The sequence below is a fragment of the Anguilla anguilla genome, chromosome 8 (assembly GCF_013347855.1).
Source record: "Anguilla anguilla isolate fAngAng1 chromosome 8, fAngAng1.pri, whole genome shotgun sequence".
In the NCBI taxonomy this organism is placed as follows: Eukaryota; Metazoa; Chordata; class Actinopteri; order Anguilliformes; family Anguillidae; genus Anguilla; species Anguilla anguilla.
This window is the reverse complement of record NC_049208.1, coordinates 50250394-50278235: the sequence shown is the minus strand read 5'-3', so window position 1 is coordinate 50278235 and position 27842 is coordinate 50250394. Positions and strand designations below refer to the sequence as shown.

At 50.3% G+C, this 27842-nt stretch overlaps 1 protein-coding gene and 1 long non-coding RNA gene across 3 annotated transcripts; one reads left to right on the top strand and one right to left on the bottom strand.

The window, feature by feature from the left end:
• On the bottom strand, nucleotides 1–7387 carry LOC118234373. Its single transcript, XR_004766657.1, has 2 exons — nucleotides 7347–7387; nucleotides 1–582 (listed from the first exon to the last, which is right to left on the bottom strand). It is a non-coding gene; the product is annotated as an uncharacterized LOC118234373 (long non-coding RNA).
• LOC118234357 (low-density lipoprotein receptor class A domain-containing protein 4-like) lies at nucleotides 5758–27231 on the top strand. Of its 2 annotated transcripts, none has more exons than XM_035430841.1 (4): nucleotides 5758–6353; nucleotides 25469–25623; nucleotides 25815–25868; nucleotides 26608–27230. In XM_035430841.1, the coding sequence occupies exons 1-4, from the start codon at nucleotides 6257–6259 to the stop codon at nucleotides 27175–27177; spliced, it is 876 nt and encodes a 291-aa protein (XP_035286732.1). In that variant the 5' UTR covers nucleotides 5758–6256; the 3' UTR covers nucleotides 27178–27230. The 2 variants fall into 2 exon arrangements, with proteins under 2 accessions (XP_035286732.1, XP_035286734.1); XM_035430843.1 differs by lacking the exon at nucleotides 5758–6353 and adding an exon at nucleotides 18105–18612 and having other exon boundaries at nucleotides 26608–27231.
• Nucleotides 27232–27842: the final 611 nt, after the last annotated feature.

Here is a 27842-nt window from a genome sequence, read left to right as displayed (position 1 = left end):
ATGAATTTTGTTTGTTTCCTACAGGATTTGAGACTTTGTGGCAAGAACAAGACATTTTGATTATTGCAATATGTAAGCAAAAGTTTCTCCTCTCTCACTCTCTCTCGCTTTCTCCCTCAATCTCACTCTCTCACCCTCTCTCTCTTTCTCTCTGTCTACACCCCTCTTTTTGCTCTCGGCTTCATCCCAGTCAAGGAGAAAGAGGGGATGGAAGGCTCGCTTGTCTCCACAGGGATCACAAAGATTAATCACAGGTGCAGTTAATGTGCCTTGTTTGGCTCTAAAGGTGGTAAGTGTGGAATTCTCCTGGCAGACTGGCTGGAGGTGGTAGCGGGGACAGTTTAAGGGGCGCTGCTTCTTCGATTAAAGTTATCGTCCCGTCCCATCGTCAAAGCCGGGTTCTGCAATGGGCCTCCTGAGGGTGACTCATGAATCAGATCCAGTCTGTCTGGTCACTTTGTCCGGAGTGGACAAATCGTCGGAACATCGCTGGAGTGCTGTTGGAACTCGCCGTTCTGCCTGTAAGCTGGCGGAATTACTCCAGCCATAGTCCCGTCATGGTGACCCAGTGGCAGAGCTCACCTAGAGAACGTGCAAATTAAAAACACAGTCAGTATCCACAGGGATAAGAGCACCTCTCCACCAGCACCACCACCAAACGCACACTGCAGTACTATTTCAGGTAATCGAGTACAAAAACACTATGTCAATAAGATTTCGAACGGCGAGGCCCTCGTAGACACCCGTGTGTCCCAGTGAAAACCGTGTCTGGAACGCACAGCTCATCAGCTCGTGTGGACCTGGTAACCTGGCAACTGGGAGGCTGTACACAGGGCGTGCTGAGGAAATGATGCAATAATAATAACAGGGCTGGCGTCATGGCACCGGGCTAATTCGAAAGGTCAGGCTGAGCTCAGACGTTTCCCCAACTTCCCTGTTCTCTCCTTCGCCGCGAATGGCGTAAGCGACCGCCCCGTGACCCGACTGACAGATTCGCTCTCTCTCTCTCTCTCTCTCTCTCTCTCCGTCAGTCCTCCTGTCCGTCTGCGGTGAGTCAGGTCTCCTCCGGCGGGCTTACGCAACGCTGCGGAGAGCTGACTGGCAAGATGACCAATCCTGAGGCCCGTCTCCTCGCGCCGTTGCGGTAGCTAACGAGGCGAGAACGCGCTGGTATTGCGCCTGGCTGCGGCTCGGACGCCATGTCGGCCGGCTGCTTCCTCGCTGCTGCGCGAGGGCAACGGCGGGTCGATCTCCGTGGCCCTCCTGTCGCCCAAAAAGGACCTTGGCCTTGCTCGTGGGTCAAGCGCCATGGGGACAGAACGAAAGACCCCAGGTCTTCACCCAAGAGGAGTGAGCTCCTCTCCCCTGCCCCCACCCAAACTCAACAGCTTTTAGCACCATCACAACAAAATGCGTTTCTACGGGGAAGAAAACAAAATGGCTGCAACTCGCTAGGCCGCAAGTCACGTTACTGGTGGAACACTAGGCGTCTCCTGTTTTCTTGCCAACTTAGAAGTTTAAAGTTCCGTTCTGTTCAAGCTTTGGTTTTGTGTGTACTTGCACCGTAAGGCATGAGAAATGTTACTGAATGACGGTGTCAGCGCACACTCAGACTCGTCCTCCCCTCTGTCTCTGCAGACAGATTATAAGGCTTTGTTCCTGCTTCACCACTTCAATCTCCATCATCATCATCATCACCCAAAATCTAGACAGTAAAACATAAAATTGCATTGCCTCCTTCTTAGGAGTCTCTTCTTAACCTGAAACAGCAGTGTGATGGTGGGCTAGCACGGTAAATGCATTGAGGTATGTGGTTGGCTAAGCTCTGGCTATAATAGCAAACCCAGTTGGTTTTGTATTGGCATTACCCAGTTATTATATATGCCATGCAGAAAATGCATCATGGCCACAAAAGTGAATGAGTAATTAGGCTCAGCCATTTTGTTTTGGCTGTGTTTTCAGAAGGTAGACAGTGCCTACCTTGCTTTCCCTGACTGCATGCCATTGGGCTACAGTCACTGTACTGCAGTGCAGGGTGCATGTGGGCTTAGAGAAGAATGGAGTCAGTCATTCAGTCTTCAAGCAGAGATTACTATCCAGTGATGCAGGAGGAAACCATTCCAAGGTGTGGGAAATATTTTGGAACAGGTTCGGCACAATGCCGAGGAATCTAATTAGCCTTGCGTATTCTGGCGACACGTCTCTGCGTTATGAAAGTGAGGTATCTGCAATTTTCAGCTTTGTAATAAGGCAGGAAGTGAGGATGTTCCTCTTGAAACCAAAAATAAATTCAACATGCTGCTATTATGGTGGGATATCAGTATCTTCATGATAACAGCCGTAAGGGCGCTGGAAATATTGTTGTTGTTATTGTTACCATGGCAGCCGACAAATAATCTGCTCCTTTGTTGGAGAACTTCCTGTCTGTCTGTGAGCCTATCTACAGTCAGTGCTCAGGTACTCCTTTTCCACTCTTGAACCCAAGACACACTCGTTAGCCAGGTAAAGCTCCACCTCGTTTTCCTCACAGATTTTTGTCATTAGCGAAGTTAATAGAAGGGATTGATCAGGTCCATATTTTGGCCAATATTCATAAGATGTTGCCATGGTCTATAAATTGAAGAAATGCCCATTCAATGGCGTTCTCACCAAATAACTTTAGCACGCACTTACCTGTATATGTTATAGCCGCAGTTCTTGGTAGTTATGCTAACTCTAGATCATTTTTAGAAAGCATGACTATTGGATGTTTATATTTAGAAGCTTCTTTGTTATATGAATGATTATGAAGTATGCATATGGGTGCACAGGGGTGGCTATTTTTTTTGTAGTGAAATTGATTTGCTTGTTAGCTGGCATATAATTTATAACTGAAAAACGGAGAATGCTGTTAACTTTTCTGGTTCTTCTCGAAATAGCGCAGCGCAGCCACAGCAGGGCTCGGCTCGGCGCAGTTTCCCCCGCACGAACGAGGGAGTAACAGTGTCCCTCCAGATCTGGAGATTGGCATTTCACCCAGACGTTACTTCATCCTCCTGGGCCGAATGCCCGTTCGCCCCCCCCACCCCCCCAGCCCCCACCCCTCTTCAATGGCAAAACAAACTTCCACCTGTTGATAACGAGTCTGTGGCGCACACGAGATAATCTGCGGGAACTCCCTGGCTGAGGTGCATAGGTGGATGCGGAGCGGAAGATATGAGGCGCCTGAGATAACTGGCCATTGAAGCTGTGTGGCGGGAGGTGGACGTCTCTGCTGATACCCCTTATCTGCTTCTGTGCAAGGCCACAGATAGCAAAACAACAATGACACGCTAGCCAAATTTCAGCCGGGTCCCTGCGAGAGGAGTATGCCGACCTCCTCTGCTCTGCAGCCATCGATGTTCCAACTTCTTCCCTGCCTTAATATTTGGGACTGTTCTTAAGGTGTTTGTTTATGTTTTAACAGATAACCTTATTCACCAGATGGCCTTACTGGGGGGGGGGGGGGGGGGGGGGGATTGGCATTTTCTTCCTCCTGCAGAATTTCAGATGCTGGTACACTCTATGCCATACCCCTACACTGGCCAAATTTGATAGCTTAACACCCTTGTCAGACACTACATTGGTGCTTCTATTTTGTGTTCACCAGCGGTATGTACTTCTTTTTGCTCTTGAGTGCCCCTAGAGGGGTAATGGTTAGTTACTACACGATTTGTCAGTGTTACAAACATGGGACACTTGTCAGAGCACTTCTGCCTGTGTTAGGTTATGAGATTAAATATGTTTTCAAAGACTTCCGTTTTTAATTATGGTGTTTCAGATAGCCTTGTGGTATGTAGAATAATAATAAGCATAGCATAACCTTTTATCAGATACACAAACAAAAATGTGCTGTGTTCAGCTATAAACTAAAAGATGTGGTTAATGACTTTGCCAGAAGTGTTCACTCTACCTGATTAAAAGTAGGTTGGTCAGACATTAAAACCAGTCCGTGATGTAAATAATAACAATCAAGTGCATATCTCTAGGTCTGCAACAAATGATGCACAAAAATAAAATTAAAACAAGGAACCAAAAACAATCAAATTTATAATGTTCAGTATATGGTACTGCAAAATACGAGAATAATTGCACACTATTGTGTATTTGTTTAGCCACTTAGCCACGGCAGTGTATTGCCCATTTATGAAACTTGATGTTCACTCAAGCACTTCCGGCGCTGTAAACATCCAGCAATATGGCGCGATGCTCAGCATGGAATTCTGCTCTGCAGTCTTCCCTTACAGTCACACAACGCTGTGACTCAGCCATGCCGATGTTATTGCAGAGAATAAAGCAAATTATGGAAGAGCTATAAACACAATAGCTTACTTACAAAATGTTTAAATTATAGACTTCCAGGGCAACAATAACGATGGTATGTGTACATCTCCATACATATTAAAATGTGTGGTTATAAAGTAATGGAAAAAAACATAGAATTAAAATCAAATTATCAAAGGGCAAATTGTGCTGGTAAAAGCATTTGTTGTGAGTGCTGATTTGCAATTATTCGTCTTTCATGGATTCAGGTGCTTCGTATGATGAGCAGTTTGAAATGCCTTATGATTAATGCTTGGGACTGATGTTATCTGTGTATTATATATTAAAAATCTGTCTTTGACTGCAGATCTCAACAGTTTATCAAAAAAATTAATACGTCAGATTATTTGCCATCAAATAGCCAATATGATATGAAATATAATAAAGTTTTACATTTAGATATAAATGGCCCGTCGGACATCAAGAGTTGCAGATATGTTTTTTTTCGGTCTTTCTCCCAAACTCAATATGGGCGCAAGGTGGCGCTAATAGAGAAAAAGAGTTAAATTATTTTCTGTCGGATTGGACGACCACCCAGTAAATCATAGTACTGACACTTCCGTATACGGAATACGGGGCATGCCCCCGCCAAGGCGTAACTTGGCGGGATGGCATACCTGCCATCCCAATAAAACTAGTTAAACTAAACTAGAGTTTTAAATGGTCGATATATAACATTACTCCATATTCCATTTTACATTACGTCTGCATATTACATAACCAATTGCCATCATTGCTCTTTGGCGACATGGATTTTTGTATGTTTTAAAATCATTTCTGGTTGCCTGTAGCAAATAAATGTTGTTGGCAAACATCGTCATAATGTGCACGATAGTTGGAAATAGAATCCCGTTGCTCGTCTGAAGCCTGTCTATTATTTCTGCCTAGAAACACAGTTGCTAGAGAGGAGAAAACTTCGGGCAGATTTCATTTTCAGACGCTATCTTTCTGTTGCCGAGGGTCTGTGGGCGGGGAATCACGTATCACTTTGTGCGCTAAACTATTGGCCCATATGTGGCAACCTGGTTCTCTGAAGTTACAGTGGGCCGAGAGGAGCTCATTTCGAAACTAGCACCGTTTTACGGTCATGCAGAGAGATCACTGTTTGAACATGCTCATATGGGGCGTTTTTTTCTGAATTAGTAATGACAGAAAAACACTTAGGTTTTCAATCCATATTTTAACCAACTAGCATTATATGTAACCCTGAAATGTGAAATAATAGATTTATGATTGTGATTTTTAGAGCGGTTATAACGTTGGTTGGGTGCATTTAGACCTTGTTATCTTTCTTGTCCAGCTGGACTTTACAAAAAACTGCTTCAGTTATTTATAGACGAGACGGTTTGGGTGGGTGGGGGTCGGACACATCTGCTGAAGATCAGCGAGACAGCGGGGTCACACCAAGGTTAGGTTCTTCAATGGCTGCCTTGATTGGTCGTGGCTGGCCGTAATGAGTGTGTGTAATTCTAACCGCCCACACTCCCACTGGCTAGACCGGCCGGCCCCTCTTTCACCGCCATTGTCACCAGTCTCTCTCCTTGCAGACTGTCTCAAACGGCCCCACCCCCACCGCCACCCCACCTCACGTCTGGCTGGAAACGCTCCCTCTTTCAAAGAGCAGGAGGGGGTTGGGGGGGTTTTGAGCCTGCCCACAGGAGCACGTAACCGTGAGGCAATCTTTTGAATGAATGCGAGACGAGAAGACGGGGAACAACGCAGGACGGCAAGATGTGGGGAGCCGACTCTTAATTGCCAACGTTAGCTACGCCGGGAGGCAGCGATCATGGCGTGAAAAAATACGGGGCCGGAAAGGAAGACTTTTACAGCTGGCCGCTGTAGAAGTAGTCCTCCCTTTCCGCGTAGGGCCGCTAACTGGCGGCTCTTCCCCGGTATCCAGTTTCTCCCGATCCTCATGCAAAACCTAACGGTCCGGGGCAGCTCCAACTCAAACTCCAATGTCATTTGTTCCTGCAACTGCACCGGATCCCAGCCCCAGGGGATGGATATATGTAAGTTGTGCGGTATAATAAACTCTATTTTTTCTTCAAAATAATTTGTATATAATGCTTGGGGTTTTAAGCAGTTGAATTAGATTTCTGAAAATATGTTAATCAATAATAATGTCCGGTTATGGCCGAGACGGGATCGCAAAATAGCTAGAATATTTCTGGATTGACTGTGTTAGACTAGCTAACGAGCAAGTTAGCCAGCCAGCTAAAGGTTTTCAAGACGACAGTGAATTTGTCCGAGTGTGGGTGGGGGGGTGAACTGGATTTTGAAGGCAATACTTAGCGGTTTAGTAAATACGTTTTATTATTTATGTATATGCTGGGTTGTACTTTTTGAGTTAATGTTACTCTTTCGTGTTGTCTTTCGGTTATTGTAATAATTACCTAGCACTATAGCGCAAGCCGGATCGCTAACGTTAGCTAGCCAGTTGTCTGTTCGGTTTAAACTGATATGTCCATTTTTCAGAAAAAGAAACGGTTACCAAGCGTTTTATCCACTGGATGTTTCCGATATTATTTTTCAATTGCATAAAGCGGTTACCATGTTAGTAGAAGTTTGTTTTTGTAACTAGACGTAACTTAATGTTTTAATGTGGCTAGACGTAAACTTCTGTCTGGGTACATTCTCGTGTTGAAACTCGTATGAATCCCGAGGAAATTAGTGCGGGGCGAAAAATCTTTGCCTCGGTCTTGCATTTCAGACATTGCATGACTGCAAAGACGTGGGAACGAGCTAACTAGGTAGCTACCACTAGCTATCGTTACTACTGCGATAAAAATATTGCACCACTAGCTAACCTTAGTCTTTATATTGCTACTATAGGCAGACGTTATTGGTTTGTGGCTTATTTGATGGTATGTGATTTCGGATGTTTAGATCTTTATGCCATCATAAGTGTTTTGGGTTTTTTTTTCAGTAAATGCTGGCGGTTAAAAGTTTTTTTTTTCCTTTAGTGAAATGGACACAAATTCGTTGGAGAATAAAGCACTCACCCTTCCCCCACTTCCCCCTAGACTGTCTTGGTTCAGACAGAGCTCCGGGTTGTCTGAACCACACGGAGGACAAAGGGGCAGTAAAGAATAGGGTGGGGGGAGATTTTTTTTTTAAACCACTCCTGGGAACCGGACTGTCTCTGGCCAAATTATGACAAATGGCCAGAGATATTTGCTGATGAGAATTGAAATTGCAAATAGGAATCTAGCTCACAAGACGAGCAAAAGTGATCCAAGCCGTAATGGAACTAGCTATTTTTGTTCTTTTAGATAATGACATTGACAGTTAAAATTGTCTGCCCGAAGAGCTGTTAATTTATCCTTGTCATGTGACAAGTCCTGCAAATTTGATAAACGTTAATCAATGAATATTTCTGATTATTACTGTTTTTTTTGACCTTTTCAGTAAGACTTGTGTTTCTCAATGTCTCATGTTGTTAAATATGGGAAATGATGGTCTGCAAGACAATTTCAATTTCACAACCTAAGGACTTATTCTCTTTTCATGTAAATATTTACCTTCAGGTCATTGGCCCTCATGGCTTCTTAGCCTGAAAGCTTGACACAAAGAACATTTAAATATCATGGACGGGTAATTTCTGTCAGACACATGTAGCGTACGCTAGAACAACTAAAGTAGTGTAGCTACGCTGAGATCACAAGGCTCATTTTCTGGCAAAAATGTATGTTTGAAAACCCCTATTCTTGAACCTAAAAGAAACAAAAACTCTCACTAGAATGTCATTTCTTACAAAGGGCAAAAATTCAGACATCAGAAGGGTGCAAGCTCCTGCTAAATGTTAGACATTACTAGTGGAAATTGCACTTCGGGGTAACGAACCATCACAGAACTGGAGGCTGAGCCCTTTGATATTGTGGGTTTGAATCCTGGGATCTCCGAGACACTGAAGTTGCAGCTTTAAGCAAAATGAATTTAGCCCTGAGCAATCTTGGCAATTTGGTTGGAACGCTGGTTTCTAGATCTTTAGGTTGTGATTCTGAATCTCGGGTGAGACTCCGCAGCTGTTATGTAGAGCAAGACACTTAACCTTAATTGCTGCAATTAAAATTCCAGCTTATATTAGCTTGTGACATGTAGTGTATGCATTGTTTTTCACCTTGAATATGGGAATCCACCCACATAGAGCCTTGTATCGTATAAATAAGGCTATATCATGCAGTATTATGAAGTTCAATTATATGATTAAATGTATGTGTAAATATATATAAATACAATAATATGTGACCTTTGATTACACAGCTTTGTTCTGTCTCAAATGTGGTGTTTTTGTTTTGGTGTTTTGCATCTGTATTTCAGTCATGTAATTGAGCACTAATTATATGTAATTACACACTGACTTGCAGAGGTACTCATTGCAGAGGTGCTCATACATTATGTCTTATTAACAAGCTTTTCGATGTTTTCAGAAATGATTAAGCGACATGACATCACTACAATGCTGGCAGGAAGTGCAAAAGGAAGTTATCTGTCACTTACGGAGTTCTGCGACTCTCCCACCAATGAGAGATCAGGAACCCTTGCACAGTTCAACCACGCATAAATTAAATGGAATAAAATTAGAAGAAGTGTCAAAAGCTGAAGAGCTTCAGCATTATAACATTTACAACTGCCTTCTCAAATTCGTTAGCGAGTTATAGGCTGTGATTCCAACCATTAGGCTGATTGAGTAGGGAAAAACATGCAGTACGACACTAGGTGTTGCCTGGCAAGCCACCCCTGGATAGCGACCTAGCCTTTCGTCTGGTGTTTTTGTTTAGTCATTTGTCACTAGGTTGGGTTGCATAATTTGCAACAAATTCTGCCAGAAAGCCAGTCTTTTAGCCAGCTAGAGATTTTATTTGTTATCTCCATACAATTATGTTGCACACTTGTGGTCTACTTAAAAAAAAAAATGTGTACGGTGGCCCAAAATGCCAGAACAGACATTGACGTTCTTCTTTGTTGAAGGATTTTTCATTTTCTTTTGTCGTTTTTTTGCCTCTTCCTGTACATGGATTCTGTAGTCTTCCCCAGTCTATCACACACTTCTGTGATGTCATTGCCAGTGAGTTCTGGTTTTCTCCATATCCTCTGGGCCCAGGCCCTGGCCAGTAGTAGGTAGTAGGCCGTGGAAACAGACCCTGGGTCTGTGTTTAGGCAGCCGCGTCCAGAAGTTAACTGTAAACCGTGCACTGGGGGAAAGGGTCATGTCCTCATTTTATATCTTTTCCCCGACTGATATCGCACGTCTATACCGTCCAACCCACTTCCTTGCCGCGGTTGAGCTTTATTTTCTTGTTGGGGACGCGCAGTCAGAGCGGCTAGGCGTTAGCTCGACAGGATGTGCTGAATTCACGCGTCCGCGTGCGCGCTTCATTTTAACCATGACCCGATTTCTCTCGTTAATTGGGCGCGGGCTGTTTCTGTCTGAGTCTGGGTGGCGTACAGAGCGTCTTCTGTTTTCGGAATCAGAGGACTGGTCTGTGCGGAGGGCGGCAGGTCGCCCGCCCTCTCGCAAACGCCGCCGCGGGGAGGATCGTTTTGCTCGCGGTCGGCGTCCCAGTCCCAGTCGGAGTTTTCCCCGTTCCTTTCCGGAATGCCGCCTCGTCCTGGAGCTGAGCTCTGCACCAGCCGGAATAATACAGAGATTCCCGGTGACGTGATGCATGGGGTTAGGGGAGGGGATGCACTTGATGAGGTGACTCCAGAGGTCAACTGTCACCCCCCCCCCCCCCCCAACTAATATCATTGCCCGGGTTGCCGGTCAGGAGTGTGCTCTCTCCATTGTCTGTGTGCAGGATGGGTTGGGGTTGATGGTGGGGGGTTGGGTTCCGCGAAGAGGCTTTTTATTTCATTGTTTTTCTCCTCCTTGTCAGCTTGAAAACATCCCAGCGAAACCAAATGGATCAAAAACCTCACAGGGGGCTTTTGGTAGGCGCCGTGGTAACCAGAGCTAGCATAATTAATTTCAGGAGGAATTTGTACACAAGTGGGAGCCCCAGTAAAAAGCTCCTGTACATTCATTAGTCTTTTTTTTTTTGGGGGGGGTGGGAAGTACTGCATTCGTTTTGGGGTTTAGGGGGTTGGGGGGGGTGGGGGGCAGAACTCGGCCGGCCTGCTCCCTGTTGGGGGGTGTCATCCACGCAGCCAAGCAGAGGTCAGCCCTGGTTTTTGTGTATCCTGCCCCACCCCCCCCCCCCCCCCTCTCCCAAGGTGGCAGCTGAGCCCCAGGCCTGTGCTGTAGATAAGGGGGTGCGGGGGTACATTCAGTCAGCCTTGACTTTGGCCATGGTTCCCTTTGTTCCCTCTCCCCCGCCCCCCCGCGCCGCCTCTGGGACCCGGGGCAGATTGGTAGTCCCAGCGAAGCGCGGCGTGGGGGGGCGGCAGTCACTCTTTGGGTGGGTGTCGCTGTCCCGGCCGCCGTTTATTTACTCGGGGAAGGGTTGGGGGGGGGGGGGGGGGGGGGCGGTGTTTTTGACGCGTCGGGATCTCTGATGGATAGCGCTCAAGGTCGAGGTCTGCTCTCCCAGCATGCACCGCGCGTTTCTGGAGAGCACTGCGGTAGACCTGCGCTCGCGCGTCGGACGTTAATGGCTCCTTTGGCTCGTCTGAGAAGTGCTGGTGCAGTCGCTGTTTCCGCCCCTTGCAGGCTCCGGCTTTAGAAATATATTTATCTAATGGTTAAGTCCATACGCTTGCTCTTTCTGGATACTTCACCGAATTCGGTGTAATTTTTGAGTCTAAATTTGGAGTCGGGCGTGTTGGGCACCTAGGACCCGGCGAGGGCGAAAAGCGTTTCTGAATTTCACACATTCTCTGTCCTAATGCACCTATATTTGTGGATAACAATATTACGAATGGTACTTGAGTCATGTGAGAAATCAGATCAGACGTGAGTTCATGCAAGGTTTACATTCACCTCCTGATGTCCTCCATTTTATGAGCTCGGATGGAAATGCGCTTGGCAAATTAGAATCATGATTACGGTTCAAAAAAAAATCTTGCGAGTTTTGAAAAAGTCTTGCCGGACTTCGATTTTAAAAAATTTGTGTAGTCTGCTGTTCTTGTTTTGCAGTGAATTGATCCTGGATCCTTCAAGGTCATGGCTAAAGTAGCACAGGTGCTCCCTGTGCCCAGAGCTGCCCTGACTTTCACAATCAAAAAAAAACAAGACCAGGTTAAAACCTAGTATATGGGCGGCTGGACCTAACACACGTGATCCGGCCGACCAATGGTGTAACTTCATCACTCGGTCACTCACTCAGTCACAGACATTTGCGTTTGTAGGGCTGGCCCCGTCCTTGCGGTCCAGCCAAAAAAAAAAAAAAAGAAAAGAAGTCGGCGAATGAAAAGGCCGACAGTCTCATGACCGTTGCAAGGCGTGAGAATTACATTTGCGAATGTAAAGCGCTTAAAAAAAAAAAAATTTTTTTTAAAAACCACAAAAAAACGGCCAGTCACAGCGATGTGGTAACGGGTACATCTGTCGTTTTTTTCGTATGTTTGCGACGCGTCTGGTCGAATCGGATCTATTTAGAGCCTTTTCACAGGTTCTAGTCTGTCGCCTCTTCGTGCATCGCTCGAGTGCGAAGCGAAACCTGGCTGGTTTCACACGGGTGAAGTCCTGTCTGCTGGCTCCCCTGGAGATGGCCGATGTAGGTGACATAACGTCCTACAAGCGCTCGGCTCTCTGGAGGCAGATGGGTAATTTTTCTGAAGGGCGTCCGGTCTCGTCCTAATGGCCGATGTTGTTTGTACGGCACCGTCAGAACCTGCCTCGTTTTATAGATATGAGGGCGTAGCAGCTACTGTGGTGTACAGTACTGTAGCGCCTCTTCTGTGGTGTTCCACGTCCCCCAAATCCACTCACTCTCCCGTGCTTTAGTACATCAGCAGCACCACCGTTTCAAACGTCTGGAGAAACCGAACCGGAGTTGCGCTCTGTGCCGAGACGCGGCGAACGTCTTCTAGCCTGAGGAGTAAGACGGGGCTGAAGCTGCCATTTGGCTAAGTATAGGTGAGAAGCATCAGGGGGTCGGGCGCCGCGAAGCCGACGCGTTGGGAAATGCTGAAGGGCACGGGGGAAAGTAGGTGGCTATTTTTTTGAGATTTGTTGCTTTTTTCCCCCCCCCGATTTGTTTGCGCTAGCCCGAGAAGAGGGTGTTCTGATTTCTGCGGGGAGTCGGTTGGCGAAGCCGGGCTTCTTGCCTCAGACTAAACCGAGGGGTTCGGCGGAAACCGTTGGTGGAAAGCACCTTCGGCCGCGGCACCGTGCCTACCCGCCGCTGTAATGCTGAGAATTGAGGGGGCGTAAGCGTGGACCTGACCTTTTGGTTTTGACGGCTTGTGGCTAGCGTGATCCAGCCGGTGGGCCTAATGATGACTAAGTTAGCTAGCTGCGGAAAGTTGGCTAAACGGCAAGGAATTGATGCTGACTGCAGGTGCTGATGTCTCCCGTGGAGCTTGACCACAAAAGAAGTCACCATGGCACAGTTGAATGAGATCAGAAAGAGGAAGATTGGTATGTTCAGCAACAATGAACTGCTCACAGCACTTAGGGGTAGTTCACCCTATCTATCCATCCAGATAGTTTTGCTGAGATTGTATTATTTTTTAAATTAGATGAGTTTCTCTGGATGCAGTTCACCTTGATGCTATGGACCTCTATTGACCCATATTTTTGTGGCGCTTCAAAAAATTAATATTTAAAAAACTCATCGGCGACCTCCCTTCCAAGGTATAATGCCACAGTTACTCACCCCAACGTCCACAGAACTTAATTTGTGGCAGTTTCAATGAGAACTACTTACGCCACTTTGTATATCTGAGCACAAAGTCTTGTGCAGGCGTGTGAGTGTGAAACCTGAGTGGTGGTGGTGATGCTGGTGGAATGGAGCCGTTTGTTATAGGCTAGTTAAAGTATAGCAACCTGTTAGCAACTGACATAAAAAGCACATAGCAGCTTCAGAATTCATGGTTGAGATATTAACGGGTCTGATTTAATGTCGTAGACCCACATTGAGCACCACAAAAGTATGGATTTATAGAGGTCCGTTGTATCAAGGTGAACAGCATCTAAAAATATCTAGAAAACTCGTCAAATCGCAGCGAAACGATCTGTATTGATAGATGATACTCTGGCCAAATAGAAGCATCCTTCAATTAAATTTTTTGGTGTGAACTGCCTCTTTAAGACTACTGTTTTATTAACGAAATGAGAAATGACGCACTCACACTGTGGGGCTGTGGGAACTGGCTTAGCGTTCATTTTTCTGAGTAAGATTGGAGTGACCTGGACGAGATCGGTGGTCATGTGACTGCGATTCTCAGTCTCGTTTCCCATCCTGGCTAACCACGATGTGCAACAGCGCGAGCGTGAACGACGCGCTTTACTTCTGCAAACGCTTCTGTGCTTTGTGTAACAGTTTTTCTTTTGTTAGTGTGCATGTCAGTTGGATTGTTAAACCGTTTTCCTCTCTTCTGGTCCAAAACCAGCACTTTTCATGAAGTCCCAGGGATACATGTTAAATTAAATAATGGTTGAAAGTGATTTATTTATTTATTTTCTGAGCAGGAGTTGTCCATTCGCTGGTTATTATTTATCCCCTTGTGTTGTGCAGCCGTGGGGTCTGTGATGAAACATGCCGTCTGGATGCTATCAGATGCTCGTTGGACGCTCTGAAGCTGGAGAAACTGCCACTGGTGAACTCTGGCAGGGCGGCTTAGCAGGGTCCTGCTGCGGTTAGCCACCGTTAGCCGCGGTTAGCTTGGGGGTCTGCCTGGTCAGGGCGTGAGCTTCTTAGTACTGCGCGGTTACATATAAATGGAACTGGGAGCGGGTGGAACGCGCTAGGGTTTCGAAAGGTTCGCGTTTCGCGGAAAAGGGCTGTTCACAGAATGGGGAAGCAGAGTCCTTTCCTTAAATGTGCGGTGGGTGTTGAGTGCTGGGTAGTGGAGGCATCAGCTTCCCCACGTCTGTTCGCTGGCCCTGCAGAGTGTTCAGCGGGACTGCAGTAAGCCTCCCTGGAGGATGTGATATCTCTTGGATTTTAGCCCTTTGAAGAGTAGGTTTTTTTTGTAAAGTTTTGGAAGGTTTTTTTTTTCCAAAATTCAAAATTCAGTGTTCTAGAACTGCATTGCTTTCGGTCACCAGCAGCGATTGTGACATCAGCATTAGAATGTTCAGCTAAGAACGTTCTAATCACGTATATTTGCGATCTCACACCTTGAAAATAGTTAATTCCGCAGGATAGAAATAATAAAGCTGGGATATGTCCCCAACACTTGCATATGAAATGTGCCCCCCGGGGAAATTAACAGGCAAAGCGTTCTGATTTGAATTGCACGTCACTTGCGAAGAAAGGCAGCGCCTCCTTCGCCCTTTGTCCTCGGTGGCCAGACTACAGAGCTCGAGCAGGCCAGACCGCCATTGTTTTAATGCTCCCCTTGCATTCAGATGTCCTCATCCCGCATGCATTTATTCACCGTGGAGCGTCATCGTCCCAGGACCCGGCCTCTTGGGCTGACGTCCCCCCCGCCCCCCCCCCCCCCCCCCCCACACCCGTGCACCACAGTCCGGGGTACCAGTCAGGGGCACCCCCTTTGTGTCTGCTTCCTCCTGGACGGCCTGAAGAAGATCTCGCTGTCAGGCGTCTTGAGTCCCAGCTCCGCCACCTCCGAACGGACGCTTGCGCCTTCTCCACTGCCCCCTGATATTAATCAGGCTGCAGATATGAAGCTGACCGTAATGTTGGTTTGAAGCCTCGGTTTAATCAAGTTAAGTGTCGAGTCGTTGTCCACATGGCCCTCGTGAAATCTGGCGAAACTTTGGTATTGAAATTGAATTGCGCCCCATCCCCCACACCCCCCTCCCCCCCCCTTTTCCCCCCCTCCCAGCCACAATGCCGGGGCTAAGGGGGGGGGGGGTGGAGGTTGCGTCTGGTTTGACCCTCATTTATAATTCCGACAGGGATCTGATTGTCTCCCCTCCACCCTTCACGGGGTGACCCCAATCAGGGAGAGAGGCGGCTCCATTGTGTGCCGGGGAGAGGGGCTGTGCGGTCTGCTCTCCTGTGCTTTAAATTGACATTTTGAAAAATGACCCCTTTTGGACCCGAGCAGCTTGATTTGGGTGCCGTGCACTTAACAGGGCTTTTTGTTGTTGTTTTTGTTTTTGTTGTTATCTTTAAATTCATTACCATTAACTTTTCTCAAAAGTTGGAAGCTGGCTTATACACGGTCTTTGCTTCCTGTTTATTGATGGGACATTGATGGGTGCTGCGTTCATATGTTGTTGTTTGTTTTTTCTTTTTCTTCACTCAAAAACAGTTTTTGTACATCATTTTTACCGTACATACGTGCCACAAAAAACCACTGTGCCCTCTCAGAACACAGCTTCCCTGGTCCTCATAGAGAAATGGCAGTTTTACACCTTTCATCGTGTTGTGTGTGAACCTCTATGGCCCTTTCCCTCTAAAGACTGCCGCTGCTCGTTTCCAACGGGGAATGTTTTTTGTGAAACGGTTGCTTAGTTTGACGGGAATCAATCCGCGAAACAGCACGACACTGAGTCACGACGGGGAGACTGCAAACGTCTTATGGCTATAATAAAGAGGGTTGGTGATGTTTATATGTGATATGCCAGTTTAGGTGCACGCGCAGTATTTTTTTAAAGGATGTTGTTCTTATCGAGAGACGTGCTTACCTCAGGCTTCTGAAATGTTGGTCGAACTAGCATTCATGTAGGCTATGAGAATTTTTCTTGATGATGTAGGCCTATGTACACTTAGGATTTAACTCCTTCAAAATATATATTTTCTATGAGCCTAAAAAAATGTTCTCATGATTTACGGTGTCATCAACCTAAGCATTTACTTTACAGAAAATTATACATTATTCTGCCAACAAAGGATTTTGTAGTACATACAAATGCTGGATCTAGTAATATTTCTGATAAAAACGAGCTAATTATTATTGGTGACAATGTATAATCATTGATGTTGGGAATTCCTTTGTCTACTGTCTGGTGTAACTTCGTGTTTTATGTCTGGTCCCTCTTGCAAAAGAGGTTTTGATCTCAAAGGGGTTTTCCTGGTTAAACAAAGGTTAAATAAAAAAATTAATAAAATACGATGTGATTAATGCTATAGGTTAAGGCTTGGGTCTTCTTTTTAAGTTGCCTTTCATACAATTCAGCGGTCCACCTCCGAGGCGATACACTACAGGAGTTATGGGCCCGCTTATGAAGACTTAACAGTGGGTTAGCGTCGGTTAGCGAGCGCGCGAGCGTGCAGGAGGTTTCGCGGCTTGAAGGATGGCCCGTCTTCCGCGGGGCGGCTGCTAGAATGATAGCCGGCCGCGGATCGCGCTCAGGAGAGCTGATTAGATCCATCAGTCACGGCGAGTCTCTGCGGCGCAGACGGGCGCCCGCTATACTGCCTTAGGATCGCGCGCCGCGCAGGATTAATGTAGGTCAGTGGCACACCTTTCGCGAGCGCCAGCTGTCTGGAGACGTGAGCGAAGCGCATCTGCAGCCATAGGCCCCTGCCGCACAGGAAATTGGCTTTTTAATCTTGAGGCGGGCATTGCGCCTTAAAAGACGCGATCCGACTTAACGCGTGATTAATACTCGTTTATTACTGCGCGTGTCCATTTCGCGTTGCAGCTGTGGATAGCATTTTGCTTTGACATTTTTCACGTTGCCAAAACTCTGGTGTTGAACGCACCCTGCAGTCTACTGATTAGGGACAAGTCCAGCGGTCTGCCGTCTAGTAGGTTTCTCTTTTGTTGTTAAGGAAATGAGCAAGGTGCATCATCATGGGTGTGGTAAGAACAGGACAAAGAGAGGAGAGGGACAGTAAAACACCCATTTTAGTGATGCATAGGGTTGACTGAAAATAAGCAGATGAAGTAGCTTCAATGTAGTTAACTACTTTTTTTTAAAGTAGCTTATGTTTAGTGAACTACTTCTCTCTTATTGGTAGCGGTGCTATAGCTTAACTTCTTCCAGCATTGAGTAATTGGTAGCTTTGTTAACTACTGAGTAGCTGTTATTAGGATAATAGTCCAGTTGCGCAGTTTGAATGGAACCGTAGGCTAAAGCAGTGGGCTTGAGGTGAGCTCAGCATGTTAAATTTGAACAAACTTGTTTTGCAAATTTTATGGGAAATTACAAAATATGCCCGTGGAACTTTTTACAATCAATGTTTATTGTTTTGAGGCTATCTTTTTGTGTAGGCCTATAGCCTGCTGAGAAATGATGTTTTTGTGTGTGGGCGGAGTTCCGAATTGGGCGAAATCGTTCGGTTGGGTGTTCTGTGGATGAGTTATTGTGCGAATTCGGGTGAGCATTGACCTGCACGCCAACGATGCAATAAAGTTTTGTGAAAAAGCTGTACAAGAAATTGCACAGGTCCACTGCTGTGCGCCTCCCCAAAACTACAATATTAACAAAATGGTGAGAGCAAAGCCATTTTAAATGAGCGGTGGGCTCGACCCAGCCCTTCAGGATTGAGTATCGAGGCTCAGCTTTGCTTGAGCTTTGTCTGAAGTGTGGTACCTCTCCGAAGACGTTGCCGGCAGGTTCCACGTCCAGAACTGATCGTCGGAGTCAGGCCGGAGCTATTCAAAGTGTCGGACTTGTGTCTTTGGCTTGTGCGACCTCGGTTCGGTAGAATTTCGCACACTTGAAGACCGTGTTTGCAGTTACCCGTATCTGTCGTCGGAGTGGCCTGGAGTCGGTTTGGTCGTGTTAGTCAGTACCGAGCGTACGCGACGGAAAAAAAAGACGCGGGCATTCCCGAAGCAGGCGTGGGCTTATCAGCGCGGGGTGTGCGTCTGCAACGCGGTGACTCATCCGCGCTTTCGTCGTACATTAACAGACGGCTTTTCGCCCGACGCCGGGGCCGGCGCGCTCGTCTGCGAGCGGAGGTCGTCCCGGGAGACGTGACGCACTCTCCCCCCCCCCCCCGCCGAACGACGCCGAACGCCGCGCCAGCTGTACCGTCGCCAGGCGGCAGGATTCCGCGCGGGCGCGTCCGGGCGACGGGACGGATCGGGGATAGAGACGAAACGCGCGGAGGTGCGCTCGCTCTCGAGCCAGCTCGTTTCCGTCCGCCGCCGCGCCGCGCCGAACGCGGAGAACCGGAAAAAGCCGGCCGCCCTAATTACCCCGTTAATTACAAATGCCCCTCGTTGCCGTTTCATTAATTGCTGCACAGCGTTTTTAAAAAAAGAAAAAGAAAAAAGAAGTCGTCATAAATCCAGGTAAGTTTCCAGCCCTTATCGGTGTTATCTGAGGCAAATATTTAACAGTGGGGGGGTGGAGGGGGGTGGAGGTAGACGGAGGTAGACGGGCTCGCTGGCGAGGTGGCGGGGGAACTCGAGCGGGCGGCGTCTGGGCGGAAGCTGCGTCGGCCTCAGCGCGGGGTTAAATAATTCAGGAGAAAGTCTGCTGTGACACGGGGAAGTCTAGACCTGTCTGGCACCCGCTCCGGGGGAGCCTTATCTGGGGCTCGCCACGGGCGGGGGGGGGGCGACTGAACCGGCCTCCTGCCCTCCCGCACCCTGACCCCCGCCCGACTTTTCGACGCGACTCGGAACTGACGTACCGACGGCCACTGTGTTTACTTTTCTGTCTCGTTTCGTTTTGGAGAGGCGGTGGGGGGGGGGATGGGGATGGGGGGAGGTGTTTGGCAGGACAAAACTTGTTTTTGTTTGCTGTCCTGCTCTGTGTGTGCCCCCCCCCCCACCCCGGTTTTGTTATGTCTCAGAAAGCGCTGCTGCTGTTGGGTGCCGTCTGCCCTGTCTGGTTACATCATGCCCGTCTGTGAAAGCCAGGGTGCCGTTACACGCCCCATGTCTGTTGCTTTTTTCCCTTTTTTTTTTTTTTTTTTAAACCTTTTTTTAAAATCTTTCTGAAGATTGTTACCGAGCAGATTTGAGCGTGACCACGACGCGCGTGGGCGTTGCGCGGGGGCGGGGGCGTCTGCGTGGGCGGGCGTGCGTGCGTACGCGCTGCCTGTACGTGGGAGAGAGTGAGTGAGAGACGGACAGATAGAGGGAGGGAGAGAAAGAGAGAGAGGAGAGACGGAGGGAGAGGGAGAGAGAGAAAGAGAGACTTATGAAAGCCGCTGAGTTCCAGTCCGCGCGGTTCAGCAGGGGTTGCTCGGTCCGGGGCGGCCATGTTGTCTCTTTGTCACCTGCTTTCCCGCTCGTGACTCGCGCTCCGGCTGCCAGGAAGCGTTTCAGCAACAGACAGATTATTGTCCCCGGCGAGCCAGTCTCCCCCCCCCCCCCCCCTGCCCCCCCGTCTGGCACGTGCCCCGGGCGAAACCTGGCGACGGGCGCGTCTCCTGCCCACGTAGCCCGCGGCGCTACGCTACGCTACGCTCTGTCCTTTGTTCCCTCGGGCTCGGGTGCGACGGGCGAGATAAGGAGGCTTCGTTTCCCGCGGACGCACGGCGTCCGTTCCCGCCGCCGCTCGGAACAGGACGCCGGCCGTCGTGCCGCGTCCTTCCGACCCCGCCGTCCCCGCAGGACCCGACAGGGAAGGGGGGGTGGCGGCGCGCGGCGGGACCGAGCCCAGGGCGTGGCGGGCGTGGCGAAGCCCCGGGCGCGGTTCTGGATCATCGAGCGTCGCACGCGCGCTTGTTTGAGTCACCTCGCCGTACTTCCCGATCCCACTGGAGTGGCACGGGGGGGGGGTAATTCTCAGAACAGGGGAAGAGGATATCCCTCCTGTAAGGGCGGGGGTCTATTCTCAGACCATTCGGGAAATAAATAGAAATTCAGTTCAGTAATTGAAATTAATGTCCATAATTTTTTGAGGATTTTTAAAATGTATTACTCAGTTGAATATCAGTTAATTTCCTGAATGAATTGAAATAGAATTGAGCCCCAGCCTTATCCTGCTGTATAGTTTGGTACAGAGTGAAATGACTTTTTTTTTTTTTTTAAAAAGGTAACTTTAGGGCCTGTTTTAGATTAGACTGGTCGATGATGTGTTAAACTGCTTGTTCTACCCCGATGGTACAAGCGGTCTAGCCTGTGTGTCATTGCGTAGGCGTCATCTGAGTATATTTAGGAAAACAATACCCCCCTTTTATGATTTAGTTTCACCTTTATGTACGTGTTTTAACTTGTGCCTAATATGAGAGAAACGTTTAAGACCGACCCACATCAGGATGCCGGTGCCCCCACAATCTTTGGGGGAGCGAGGGAAGTTCCTCAGATGGTTGCTACTGACACACCACAGTGCTTGGTCTGTGCCAAGGACATTGTGTGGGCAAAGCAGGAATGTGTGTCATCCGATGCTTTTCCTAGCCAGTCATCCAGTCGTCATGTGACCTGTACCAAAACCTGTGACCTCAGCATCCAGGAGACTAACCCACCCCGACCCCGCCCCCGCCCTGCCGGTCTAGCCGTGTTCCTGGGAAACCAGAACGATGACCTCACCCAACCACAGCCATCCTCCCCACTTCCCCGTTCCCCTCACCCCCCCCCCCCCCCGACAAAGTCACATTGCAATGACTTGCAGTCACAGTGAAGTTTCCATTCCTAAACATCCTGCCCTGACCAAGATCACGAGAAAACCCCTCGTTTTCTCTGGTGACAAGAAAGGGCAGGAAATTTCCACGGCTGAGGAGACTTTTGGAACGGCGTGAACAGATTGCACCATATTTAGTTTTTTTTTGGTGGGGGAGGGGTGTGGGTATTCGGTTCTTCCCGAGAGAGAGAGAGAGAGAGAGATGTCCTGTGTCTCACAGATCCGGTGAGGTCCCTGGCAGTCCCCAAACCCAGGTGCTGGCGGCCCTGCTTCTCCGCATTGACGCCGCGGCGATGAGCGGATTTACCCGTCTGATCTCCGCGAGCGCGAGAGTCCACCGGAATACGGAATACTGCGCCTCCCTCTCTCCCTCTGCGCCTCCCTCTCTCCCTCTGCGCCTCCCTCTCCCCCTCTGCGCCTCCCTCTCCCTCTGCGTCTCCCTCTCTCCCTCTGCGCCTCCCTCTCCCTCTGCATCTCCCTCTCTCCCTCTGCGCCTCCCGCTCTCCCTCTCTCCCTCTGCGCCTCCCTCTCTCCCTCTGCGCCTCCCTCTCTCCCTCTGCGCCTCCCTCTCTCCCTCTGCGCCTCCCTCTCTCCCTCTGCGCCTCCCTCTCTCCCTCTGTGCCTCCCTCTCCCCCTCTGTGCCTCCCTCTCCCCCTCTGCGCCTCCCTCTCTCCCTCTGCGCCTCCCTCTCCCCCTCTGTGCCTCCCTCTCTCCCTCTGCGCCTCCCGCTCTCCCTCTGCGCCTCCCTCTCTCCCTCTGCGCCTCCCTCTCTCCCTCTGCGCCTCCCTCTCCCCCTCTGCGCCTCCCTCTGCGCCTCCCTCTCTCCCTCTGCGCCTCCCTCTCTCCCTCTGCGCCTCCCGCTCTCCCTCTGCGCCTCCCTCTCTCCCTCTGCGCCTCCCGCTCTCCCTCTGCGCCTCCCGCTCTCCCTCTGCAGTCTCCCTCTCTCCCTCCCTTGGGGGTGTTCCAGGTGCTCTTACCGCAAACGCTCTTGTACCCCCACTTTGTTCTTCCGTCTTCTGGTCTTCCTGTGGGACCTGTGTGCTGTGATGGAGGAATGGAAAATGGCCTCCAAACTGCCCCCCTCATCCCCACCTGCCGGTCCTGTCCCGTGCAGTGAAAAGGGCGGTTGGGGGAGTGAGGTGTGTACCCCACACCTTACGGGCCGCTCGTTTTTTACCACACCGCACCCCCTTTAGCTTCGACTGTGTTTTCGGAGATCGTGCCCCAGGCCTGTTCCTGGAGACCTACCGTCCTGTACACCTGTGTGTTCTCAACCCCGGTCCTGGGGACCCCCTGCCCTGCATGTTTTAGATGTCTCCCTGCTCAAAACGCACCTGATTCAAATGAATGGGTCGTCATTAAGCTCTGCAGAAGCCTGATAACGACCCATTCATTTGAATTAGGTGTGTTGGAGCAGGGAGACATCTAAAACATGCAGGGCAGTGGGTCCCCAGGACCAGGGCTGAGAAACACTGGTGTACACCTTATTCAGCGGCTAGAGATATCGTCTAGCCGCGGTCAGGTGCTCCACGTTAGGGTGGAAACAAAAGCCTACTGGACGGTAGGGCTCCAGGAACAGGGTGGGGGTGGGGGTGGGGGGGGCGGCCCTGCGTCCCACGCTGAGCTTGACGCTGTGCGGGTCGGAGGGGGAACGGACGGCGCGTTCTTCCGCGACGTGAGCGATGGCGCCCTGCCGCGCGCACAGGCGCGTCTTTTGTGTCCCGCGCGCACTGAGGCCGCGGCCCCCCCGCTGACGGGAGCGCGAGGACCCCCTGTCGATTCGGGCGTCTGCGCCGGTTCCCTGCCCCGAACGTTGGGTGGCTGTGAATGCAGCCTGTGTGGCGGTGCCGCCGGGAACGCCATCACTGCGGGCTCTGTTGCTCTGTTTTCGCCGTTTCCGTCGGCTGGGTACACGCTGTTCTGTTCAGAAAATAGTCGAGGTTGAGATTCTCTCTCAGAGAGCCGGTGCGCACTCTGTCTCTCTCTCTCCCTCTCTCTCTCTCTCTCTCTCTCTCTCTCTCTCTCCCTCTCTCTCTCTCTCCCTCCCTCTCTCTCTCTCTCTCTCCCCCCTCTCTCTCTCTGTCTCTCTCTCTCTCTCTCTCCCCCTCTTTCTATCTCTCTCTGTCTCTCTCCCTCTCTCTCTCTCTGTCTCTCTCTCTCTCCCTCTCTCTCTCTCTGTCTCTTGCTCGCTCTCTGTCGCTCTCTCTCTCTCTCTCTCACTCCCTCTTTCTCTTTCTGCCTCTCGCCCTCCCTCCTCCCACTGCGAGAGAGAGAGAGAGAGAGAGAGAGAGAGACAGAGACAGAGAGAGACAGAGAGAGAGAGAGAGAGAAGCTCTGTCTGTGCTCCAAATTCGGCTGCGTGCTCCTTATCGTAGCGGTTACATCACGTCCCCCCCCCCCCCCCCCCGGGTCCCTTAATCTGGCTGAGAGCCGCCGATCGGGGGGCTCGTCCGGGACGTGCGGGCGGCGGTAATGCGTCTGTCCCCCCCCTCGCCCCCCCCCCCCCCCCCCCTCGCTGCAGGCGCGTCCGAGCCCCAGCCGAAACGCGGTGTTCCCGGCTCGCGGCCAGGCAGGGGGGCCGTGTGAGGACAGCGGGGGCCGCTGCGTCAGAGCTGCGGGGCGGTCGGGGGCGGGGAACGGGACTCACCTGCGCGGGGGGGGGGCCGAATCGCGGGGGGCCCGCGGAACCTCCTCTGACGACAGCGGTCGCCGGGGCAACGTCCCCCCCGTCCCGTTTGGGTCACGGGTGTATCGGGGCACGAGACACAGGAAGGCAGACGTTCAGTCATTCCTCTGCATTAACGCGGTGCGACTGAACACCGGTGCTGGCCTGTTGCTCCGATACCCTCTTTATTAAAGCACTGTCTGCAGGCCACAGCTCTGTGTTCAGTGAAGCAGGGCAAGGTCCTGGGCACTGTGTAATGGCTGCGTTTCAGACAGCATACACACTGCGCACAGTCGTGTGGAGTTCTGCGTGGCGGTTAACACGAAGCGTTTCCTCCAGCCCGGCTCCTGACAGAGCGTCTGTCGGTCCGTGATCTTCCGCCTGTCAGCCTTCTCTCAGAGCCAGTGAGCTTTATACCCATCCTCCCCCCCCTTTCTTTTTCTCACATCGCCCTTCTTTCTTCCTCTCTTTCGCGGTCTCTTTCACACTCTCTCGCTGGGTCTCCGAGCAGGAAGCGTACCCGACAGGGCCACCGCGTGCTGCTTACCCCTGCCCCGCGTGCTGCTTACCCCCGATTGGCTCTGCCCGTCCGCGCCGAGCCCCGATTGGCTCTTCCCGTCCCCGTGCCGAGCCCCGATTGGCCCGTACAACGGGAGCCTTTTAATACGGCGGGAGGGGACGTGTGCGTGACTGAACAGGCCCGGGTCTGTTCTGTCCCCCCTGACCCCCAGACTGCCCTCGAACTGCCAGGGCGGGACAGCAGCAGATACCAAGCAACGACAACTAGTCCCAACGTAGACACAAAGAAACCGAACTGCGAATTATAAGTGTTACATTGCATTTATTTAGCAGACGCTTTTGTCCAAAGCGACGTACAAAAGTGCATTTCATGGTCATGGACAACTACAAAGCACAGGTTCCATAAGGTACGATGCTCATTTCGTATAGCTATTTCTAGCCAAGAACACAGTTCAGTTCACGGTGAACACTGCTATTCTGACCTAACTTTATGCCAAGCCAAACCAGGGAGAAGCAGTAGCACCGTATCGATCCCACATTCTGACGTTTATGTGCCTGTTATGCTCAAGTATTCAGATTTCGGACAGCGCATGGAAAAATGGCACCGAAAAAAAACCAGACACGACAAAACACAGACACAGAACGGCACACGTATACACTCTCGTTCCTAAGATGGCTTCCAGTGCGTTTTCGTTTTACTCAATCCGGAGCCTTAGTGCTCTGGGCACAAAACAGCTTTTAAGCCTCTGAGTCGACGTCCTTGATATTAATGAATATACTGGTTGCATAATGCAACTATCGTGGTGTGTATCATTATTTGTATGCCTGGTTACTAGGCTTTGCTGTACAGTGTAGTTTTCGTGCGTTCTGGATTGGAGTTTGAGCTGGTTTCCTGTGATGGTGAAAGAGGGTGTCGAGACGACAGGGCCTTGCGGTTTCAGACTGAATGGCGAGGCTCTCGCTTTGGGCTTATGGGTAACGTAGTTGCACCGCAAAGGGGTTTCGTCTTCTCTCTAGGGGTTTCGTCGTGCTTGTTCCTGGTTATGGTTATACACTTTGTTGTGCGTCGCTCTGGATAAGAGCGTCTGCCAAATGCCTGTAATGTAAATGTAATGTAATGCAAAATGGCAATGCTGTCACTTTGGAGGACAACGTGTACATTTCTAGCTGTGAGACATTGCAAAATGTCTCTTAGAACAAACTATTTGCGCTATGAAATCTGTGCTCTGCTGCCCCCCTGTGGTCGATCGATTCCACGGTTAAATGCAGGAAATGGCCAGGTTTCAGCAGCAAAAGTAAATATTAGGATTTATTGAGTTAGGAAGCAAGTTTGTTGTGTGGTGACTGACAATCCCTTCCCCTTTGTGTTTGTCTCTCTCTCTCTCTTCCAGCTGAACTGGAGTTTGTTCAGATAATCATTATAATCGTGGTGATGACTGTGATGATAGTAGTGATCGTGTGCTTGCTCAACCACTACAAGCTCTCCAGCTGGCCCCTCATCACCCGACACAGTCAGAGCAGGAGACAGGAGGAGGCGCTGCGGACGGTGAGCGACTCCCAGCATGCACCACGCCTCCCGGGCGTCTGTCCCGGCCTGTCGGGGCGACCCCCCGTCCGCCATTACGTGTCTAGCCGGGTCGTGGTTTAAAATCCTCTGATGATCTTTGTGCAGCTCTCTGTCTTTTCTTTCTTTTAATGTCTCCCCCCTCTTCTCTCCCCCCCCCCCCTTTCCCCCAGGATGGGTGCGCTTGGCCGTCGGATAGTCTGGTGTCCCAACACGGAGGCTCAGAGGTCAGAGGTCACCAGCTGCTCACCCCCTTGCCCCTTTCAACCCCCCCCCTCCCCGATCCCCAATCCAGGCCTCACCCCCTCTTTTCACAAACGAACGTAACGTGGAGGGAGATGGATTTATGTATGAGGAAGGGCTTGGTGCAGAATTAATCAGTTATGGTTTATTCACTGAGGAACCCGCGCAGTTTAATCATAGCGGAACATTTTAGTTGGGCACGCTACAGTTGCCGCGTAAATACATGTTGTGTGTCGCTGTGATTAATGTTACCTGCTTATCTGACTCGCAGAGATCTGCTAAAGTGTCTTGTTTTTGTACGGTTGTATTAAGCGTACGTTTCCCGTCGACTCGCACTCAAAATTGCACGTTTATCTCACAGATGCATATCGAGGAAGTGCACGGCGTGCGACGTGTACACTGAAACGCAGATAAACAGCGCCCATCAGCTACGTTTGTTGAGCCACAAATGATTGGAATACAAATGTTGGCCAATAAAGCAGGAGGAGATTTAATAATAAAGGATGGAAGCTCTTCCCCACACACACACACACACTAGGTCCTCTCCCCTCCCTCCCCCCACACACACGCACACACTGGGTCCCCTCCCCCCACCCCCACCCCCGGCATGATCAGGGTCTTTGTGTCTGGAGTCTTTGTGGGTGGGGCCAGGAGAGGTGATTGATGGCAGCGCTCCTCTCTCTCTTCCCCCCCCCCCCCCCCCCCCCCCCCTTGTCTGTGCAGACGATGTACGGGGCGAGGTCGCGGGAGAGGTTCACCGCCGCCCCCCCCTTCTTCGCGCAGAGGGACCGGTTCGGGCGCTTCCAGCCCACCTGCCCGCACCTGCGGGAGCAGCAGATCGACCTGCCGCCCACCATCGCCCTGTCGGACGGGGAGGAGCCGCCCCCGTACCTGGGGCCCTGCAAGCTGCAGCTGCGGGACCCCGAGCAGCAGCGGGAGCTGAACCGCGAGTCGGTCCGGGCGCCGCCCAACCGGACCGTCTACGACAGCGAGCTGGCGGGGGGGCCGCGCCCGCCCAGCTGCAACTCGGGCGTCAGCGCCGCCGGCTCGGGCGGCCGCGGCGGGCCCGCCGACGGGCCGCCGCCCGCCTACAGCGAGGCGGTGGGCCGCCACCACCACCCCGGCTCTTCCTCCTCCTCCTCCTCCGCCTCGTCCTCCTCCTCCGTACACCAGCACAGCAATAATCCTCCCTCCGCCCAGAGGCCTGGGAGCAGGACGGTCTCGCAGGGCAGGAACGAAAGCACAATAGTCCTAATCAAGGCCAAGGAGGGTCGGCGGGACAGACTGGTGTGAAGTTTGGGGGGAGGTGGGGTCCGGGGACCCGCCCCCCTCCCCCCCCCACCCCACCCCACCCTCACCCCACCTCCTCTACACAAAAGGGGTGTGGCTTCTTTTCTTAACACTCCCTGCACTTGATTCAATGTTGACTTGTACTACAGCAACGAGTAAGCAAGCAAACAAACAAACAAACAAACAAACAAACAAAAAGAGGAACCAACTTTCTTTTTTTTTTAAAAGAAAAAGAAAACGTGAGCTTTTTCAGTCGTTTTGCGAGGACTGCAGCGTGGATGTTTTGGCTTCATAGCTACTTTTTTATTCCGTCATTTCTTTCAGAAAAAGATGATTAGCACAGGTTAAACGACACCCGCCCTGCCTGAGGACTGACCTGGTCATGGGATGGAGTGTTAGTCTCTCTGCGAGACCAAGGTCTGTGCACAACCAAGACTCAAAACCAACCCAAATCTGAGTGCCAAGTTTCACGTGGAAGTCATTTTGGGGGAACTGACTCGTTTAGAATTCAAAAGGAAAACTCTATTGCACTATCTTATTGTTTAAAAGAGAAGAGGGAAATGCTGTTTATTATTTATGCTGTTTTTTTTCTTTTTGGCTTTTTTTTTTGTTTTTTTTTGGACCATTGGCTTCAAAGGTATTTTTCAGTGGGAGCCAACTGGCTTTTT